The sequence below is a fragment of the Zingiber officinale genome, chromosome 8B, assembly GCF_018446385.1.
Source record: "Zingiber officinale cultivar Zhangliang chromosome 8B, Zo_v1.1, whole genome shotgun sequence".
NCBI classification, from domain to species: domain Eukaryota; kingdom Viridiplantae; phylum Streptophyta; class Magnoliopsida; order Zingiberales; family Zingiberaceae; genus Zingiber; species Zingiber officinale.
The window spans coordinates 6804504-6811299 of record NC_056001.1 but is presented as its reverse complement, the minus strand read 5'-3'; the positions used below and the strand labels follow the sequence as shown (position 1 = coordinate 6811299).

General features: G+C 42.8%; 1 protein-coding gene across 12 annotated transcripts; it reads left to right on the top strand.

Annotated features, from left to right (window-relative positions):
• The first annotated feature begins 2312 nt into the window (after window positions 1–2312).
• On the top strand, window positions 2313–6420 carry LOC122015670 (homeobox-leucine zipper protein ANTHOCYANINLESS 2-like). Of its 12 annotated transcripts, none has more exons than XM_042572676.1 (10): window positions 2313–2439; window positions 2639–2734; window positions 2973–3106; window positions 3201–3382; window positions 3500–3617; window positions 3711–4391; window positions 4505–4606; window positions 4726–5101; window positions 5210–5583; window positions 5700–6420. In XM_042572676.1, the coding sequence occupies exons 2-10, from the start codon at window positions 2671–2673 to the stop codon at window positions 6042–6044; spliced, it is 2376 nt and encodes a 791-aa protein (XP_042428610.1). In that variant the 5' UTR covers window positions 2313–2439; window positions 2639–2670; the 3' UTR covers window positions 6045–6420. The 12 variants fall into 12 exon arrangements, with proteins under 12 accessions (XP_042428610.1, XP_042428608.1, XP_042428618.1 ...); XM_042572674.1 differs by having other exon boundaries at window positions 2970–3106; XM_042572675.1 differs by having other exon boundaries at window positions 2322–2480.
• Window positions 6421–6796: the final 376 nt, after the last annotated feature.

The window sequence follows — 6796 nt, the reverse complement described above, 5'->3', positions numbered from 1 at the left end:
GATTTAATTATATAACTTATAATAATTTATCATTGGTCTTTTTGCAACAAATAAATGGAATCCATGAGCGAATTAAGTTGGGCCAAGCTTGGTTTGGCCCGTTTAGGCATAGATTCATTGGGCTATTGGGCCGTTTCATTGTGAATGGAGACAATCCTTTATTTTACCTTTTTTTTTAATGGAAATTTCGTACGATTTATTAGAAAAACCAATCATAGTTGAATGCCAATTAATAAAGTTTCTAAGAGATGTGAACTATAGATATATTTTTATTTTTTTATTTATTTATCTTTTTTTTTTTACAAAATAGTCCTCATTCGCCATTCACTCTTGCTCCTATCATATATCGCCCTATCTAATTGTTGTCCTCGCTCCAGCCCAAACATCACTTTGGCTTCATCGTAGTTGTTGCTCCTAATATCTCAAGGTGCTCTAATGTCCTTTGTGTGATCGACATCGTACCAACGTTTCACTAGTACTCTTCTTTTAAATTTTATCATTACTATTACTATTATTAGCTTCTAGATGTTGACTCAAACAATGGATTCATATTCGTATGGTTAAATATCATACAAGTTGTCTTTGGATAATTAACTCATAGATATATAAGATATGGATCTTCTTTATCGATCATTAATTATCCTCCAAACTTGTCACAATTATATACTGACGTACCAATTAGATAATATTTATTTGCACTTTTTATCTTCAAGAAAAAGGTTTGATAAGGAATTAATGCCTTCCCCCACATGGTTGCATTAATTTGTTCATTTGACATAGATGCAATTACGTCTTCCATTTGTTTCCTTGCAATAATGCAATGTCGCTTTCCTATTAATTTCACCAAATTAATTTATTTTAATTAAAGATGAATAAGGGATATGTATAATATTTAGATATCTCCATTGTATATATATATATATATATATATATATTGTACATGATCCAAATGCATCCACATGGCTTATTTTTCTTTCTGAAAAATATTGATATTTAGAGATTAATTAATATAAGAGAAACTATTGAAGATCAAGATATGTATATAATGATAGACATGGAATAACAAATGAATAGAATTGCCGTTGAATCCTTGAAACTTAATCGATCTAAATGGATGAAACAGTTTAACTATGGCTGTTTGTATTGTCGTTTCTGCATAAGTTGCTTGCTCACTCATGTGTACTGGTAGAATTTTTAATTAGATTCCCAAAATGAATTAGCATAGATGCAATTCAGAAAATATGGTGCAGTATCTGTTGACCTAATCACACTTTGCACTTTAATTACTTTGTCTTTTCCTTTGCTTCTGTCAGATTCAATTAGCAAACTAAACTAATCAGTCACACAGACTACGTCAATGCCTTTTAATATCTATTAGTTGTTTCTACAAATCATGCTTTCCACTCAAGTTAATAACTCCAAATTATTTTAAGGATCAAAATGATTAAGAGTATACACGATCGATCAACAAAAGTTAGATCCTCGATCGGTTAAAATATCTCGATGTAATTCACGACATGAACTTTGTTTGTTAAGAGTAGGAAGCACGGAAGAAGAAAGGGTTGTTTGTCCTCCTGTTTGTGGAGCTAACTTGACTAAGACGAAGCAAAAATTATAACAAGTGTGGTGGCCAGAAATGTGACAAAATCTTGGCAACTAAACGCTATCAGCCTTTGCACTAAAAATAAAATAAAAATAAAAATAAAAATAAAAATAAAAATAAAATCAGTGGTTGATGTGATTATTGAATTAGGTTTAATTTAGTCTTCCATAAAACACGGTAATTTGCAGTACAAGCTAAAATAAAACAAATCCACGCTCGATTTAGTCCCACCTTCGGATCTCGATGGGACGGCTCCTGATGAACGTTTCCCCTGATCCATATTTTGTATCCATCCTCTTCTTCACATCTCCATCACTCCCCGTGGAGTCTCCATCAGTCCACGTCGGAGAAGGATGCAGATGCAACAAGCTAAGGTAATCCCTCGCAATAATACATGCAGTTCTTCAACAAGCAGGCTTCTATATAAATTTTCTAAAATTTTCCCATTTTCAGAAAAACCAAAAACACTTTACCACCGTCTCAATTATTTATTTATTTAATTTTTTAACCGTCACCATTTGATCGGGTGAAAGATTGAGCCCGGCGTTGCGTCAGGATTTGCGATTCGACACGTCGTCACTGTTATTGTCGTATTAGAAGTCAAACTCTTAAATTTATTTATTTATTTTCGTTCATAAAGTTTCGCACTGTGTGGCTGCAGTGCCACGTCGACTCCTCGAATTTTACGACGTTATGGCCTATATCGATCGATCGAGTTTTTAATCTTGTACGAGCTAGCGAAATTAAAGGTTTCGTTTATTTGTCGATCTTTTATAGTTGGCGTAGTTGTTTAATTATGAGGGTGGGGAAGGCGCAGAGACCACAAGCTAGCTAGCGTGGGTTTTCCTCTTACAGCTGCTTCCTCGCTTCCTTTTTGGTATTTAATTAATTATTTGCTTTCGCTGCTCCATCGATCGGTGGATGTTGCAGCTAGCGACGATCGTCCAAATCTCGATCGATTTGTTTTCTTTGCTGCTGTATCGATTGATTATATTGAGTTTGATGTTATCTCCTATTATGTTTCTGAGTTATTAGGGTTTTTGAAGGAGCTTCTGCTACAGACATGAATGCAAATAATTAAGAGAGAGAGAGTGGGGTGGAAATGGAATCGAACCAGTGATTTTGCTTCCTGTGATCCTCTCTCCTTTCCTGTTCTTGTTTCCTTAATTGTAAGAGATAGATTTTTAATCTATGTATGTGTCTTTCTTTCTTTCTTTTCCCCCATAAATTTAGTTTCTGGTATTGTTGTTGCGTGATCATGATCGGAATTAAGGTAGATCGTGTAGCATAATTTCCATGAGAAGAGATTTTTAGTTGTTAGAATAAGGGAGATATAAATTGACACAAAGTATTTGATGATTTTTAGCAGATCGGGTGGTTTTCCCTGAGGACAGCAGCGCCGGCTCCATGAACGCCTGCGGCGATCTCTCTCCGGCCGACTTTGTCACCCACAGACCCCCAAAACAGCACTCCTTCACTTCCCCTGCTCTCTCCCTCGGCCTGGTAAAATTTACTATTCTTATTCTATATATGTTTTTTAAAGATCGATTGACTCACTGATCTATCACGATTTTTGGATCCATTCGTCTTCCTGCAGCAAACCGACATCGAAGGACACTTGAACTTAAGCCGAATGATGGCCGGCGATGAGAACGACAGCAGGTCAGGAAGCGACAACTTGGAGGCTGTCTCCGGCGACGACGACGATCAAGAACAGAATCCCCGTAAAAAGAAGAGATACCATCGCCACACTCCACAACAAATCCAAGAACTCGAAGCGTAATTGATCGATGTTTCCTTCCTGCAATTGATTACTCAAGAGATTCCTGTTTGTTTTTGTTTATTTTTGTTATAATTAAATGAATATGAAAATTCTAATTTTTCATCGATCCTTAGTTTGTTCAAGGAGTGCCCGCACCCTGATGATAAACAAAGGCTCGAACTGAGCAAGCGGCTTTGCCTGGAGAGCCGGCAGGTCAAGTTCTGGTTCCAGAATCGACGAACTCAGATGAAGGTAACCAATTAATTTCTCTTTTGATTTCAACAATCGAGAAATACTACTCATTGATCCGATAATTTAGTCGCTCGCGCGTGATGATGATTACAGACTCAAATCGAGCGGCACGAGAACGCGATCCTTCGCCAGGAGAACGACAAGCTGCGTGCGGAGAACATGGCGATCAGGGAGGCGACGAGGAATCCGATCTGCAACAACTGCGGCGGCGTGGCGATGCTCGGAGAGATCTCCATCGAGGAGCAGAACCTCCGCGTGGAAAACGCCCGGCTCAAGGAGGAGCTCGAACGGGTCTGCTCCCTCGCCGGAAGGTTCCTCGGCCGCTCCATGGCTTCTTTCCCGGCTCACAGCGTCGACGTCACGCCGCCCCCCTTTCCGAGCTCGCTCCTGGAGCTTGGCGTCGGCAGCAACGGTGGGTTCGCGGGACTAGTCTCGTCTGCCGCCGTGCCCGATCTTTTTCCACCGGCACCGGCGATCGTCAATCCGTTGGATGGCGCTCCCGTCGCACACCCGACCTCAGCCGACAGGAGCATGTTGTTAGAGCTGGCACTGGCGGCCATGGATGAACTAGTGGCCATGGCGCACATGGACGCGCCGCTTTGGATCCGAAGCACAGACGGCGGTTCGGAGACCTTGAACTACGAGCAGTACCACCACAGCGTACGCCGCATCGCTGGCATGTCGCCGGCGGCTGGGTTCGTCGCCGAGGCTTCGAGGCAAACGGGGATGGTGATCATAAACAGCCTTGCCCTCGTCGAAACACTGATGGATTGCGTAAGTAATTAAATTATAATTTCATATTTATTTAAAATTTTATTAAACAATAGCACACGATCGAATCCCTCTTGTTAATTAATTAATTAATTAATTGTTCGACCGTAACGTAGGATCGTTGGGCAAATATGTTCTCTTCCATCGTAGCAAAGGCGTCGACCATAGAAGTGATATGCAATGGCGTGGGTGGAACTAAAAACGGTGCCTTACAACTGGTGAGCCAACAAAATTAATTATTTTTTGTTAATTAATTTCATTTTAATTAATTTTCGATCGAAATGGTTGAGCAACAATTTTATTATATGGTTAATTATATATATATATATAAACGTAGATGCACGCTGAGCTACAAGTTTTGTCGCCGTTAGTTGCGATTCGGGAGTTGAACTTCCTCAGATTTAGTAAGCAGCACGCGGAGGGCACCTGGGTTGTGGTGGATGTCTCCGTTGATTTTATCAGAGAAAACGTATCGTCTGGATCCAGCTGCAGATTGATGCCTACTGGTTTTGTGGTTCAAGACATGCCCAATGGTTACTGCAAACTCGTGTGGGTGGAGCACGCAGAGTACGACGAGGCACAAGTGCATCATCTGTACCGTCCGCTGCTCCGGTCCGGCCTCGCCTTCGGCGCCGGCCGGTGGTTGGCCACCCTTCAGCGCCAGTGCGAGTGCCTCGCCATTCTCTTGTCCGCCTCCAACGTCGACGAGTCCGGTGACGTTCAGCTTTTTAATTTCATTTTAATTAAGTATAGAATGCGGACGTGCAATTAATTAATCGACCTATAACTTTTTTTATTTTTTTGGATTGGCGGAATTACAGGGACGATAACGCCGAGCGGGCGGCGGAGCATGCTGAAGCTGGCGCAGAGGATGACCGAGGCTTTCTGCACCGGCGTGTGCGCGTCGTCGGCGCACGAGTGGACGAAGCTGGAGTCGCACAGCATCGGTCCTAACGTGCACGTGATGACGCGGAAGAGCATGGGCGACCCGGGGGAGCCGGCCGGCGTGGTGCTCAGCGCCGCCACCTCTGTTCCTTTGCCCCTGATCTCGCCGAAGCGCCTCTTCGACTTCCTCCGCGAGGCGAGCTTCCGCAGCAAGTGGGACATCCTGTCCAACGGCGGCCCCATGTGCGAGATGGCGCACATCGCCAAAGGCCAGGACGCCGGCAACGCCGTCTCCCTCCTCCGCGCCAGCGTACGCATTCTATTAATCGATTGCACCTGCTTACCGATCGATCGATCAATCAATCCATAAATTATAACATGACAGCAATTTGAAACCAAAATTCCGTTTTTGAAATTAAATCGCAGTCGGTGAACTCGAACCAGACAAGCATGCTGATATTGCAACAGACGTGCATCGACGCGTCGGGCGCGATGGTGGTATACGCGCCGGTGGACGTGCCGGCCATGCACCTAGTCATGAACGGCGGCGACTCGGCCTACGTGGCGTTGCTGCCTTCTGGATTCGCCATCCTCCCCGACGGCGGTGGCGCCTCCCACGGCGAGGGTTCTCTTCTCACCGTCGGATTCCAGATCCTGGTAAACAACCAACCGACGGCGAAGCTGACGGTGGAGTCTGTGGAGACCGTGAACAACCTCATCTCCTGCACGGTTCAGAAAATCAAAGCTGCAGTGTTCCACTACGGCGACTAATTATAAGCCTAGCTCCTCCCTCCTCCGTCGATCGATCGATCGATCGAACGAACAACACGAATGAATCAAATGAAAAATAAAAAAAATAAAAATAACGATAAATAAATGGAGAGATGGAGTCAAGAACGAACCGCGCGTGCGTGACATATGATGGTGGTTCGGTTCGGGCATTGACTCGGTCTCCAGATGAAACCAGTAGGCAGCTACAGCGCTCAATGATCTTGTTTCCTTTCTCAAACACTTCATTCTGTACGTGTAAAGGATAGTGAATTAATTCTTGCACGAGAGTGCTCGACGCACATTTGTTTTGATCTTATTGTTCAATTGTGATCGAGTGGATGCAATTAGTAAATCGTGTACGTTTCTTTTTGATCCCGATTCAGATCTGATGATGGTGGTGATGAAATATTGGGCATCAATTAATGGTGTGTTGGTTTGTCCTCATCGATGCATTGACGTCTCACCTCTGCCATGCATTAAACGTAAGTTGGTCAGTGCCAGCAGAGCGCATTAATGCCACGGTCTGCAACTCTGCTCGTAAATTTAATGCTACGTCCTCGACCGAGATCGATTAATGCTGCTCCTTTGTTTGGCTTTGCTAGCTGTTGATCAAATACCATGCACATGGTTCCTTCGTCCTTGACAACTTTTTTGCACCAGTAATATAATTAAATAATTAATCATTATTATGATCACAATTCAAATGCTCAAACTTCGAATTAGAAAAACTTGTATTTTGATGTAATTAGAGA

Bases quoted from the DNA above. Each gene is read 5' to 3' on its own strand.
- LOC122015670 (XM_042572674.1), top strand. From the start codon at position 2,671: ATGCAAATAATTAAGAGAGAGAGAGTGGGGTGGAAATGGAATCGAACC. The intron at 4,607-4,725 runs GTGAGCCAACAA...ATATAAACGTAG, and splicing joins AAAACGGTGCCTTACAACTG to ATGCACGCTGAGCTACAAGT. The intron at 5,102-5,209 runs GTGACGTTCAGC...GCGGAATTACAG, and splicing joins CTCCAACGTCGACGAGTCCG to GGACGATAACGCCGAGCGGG.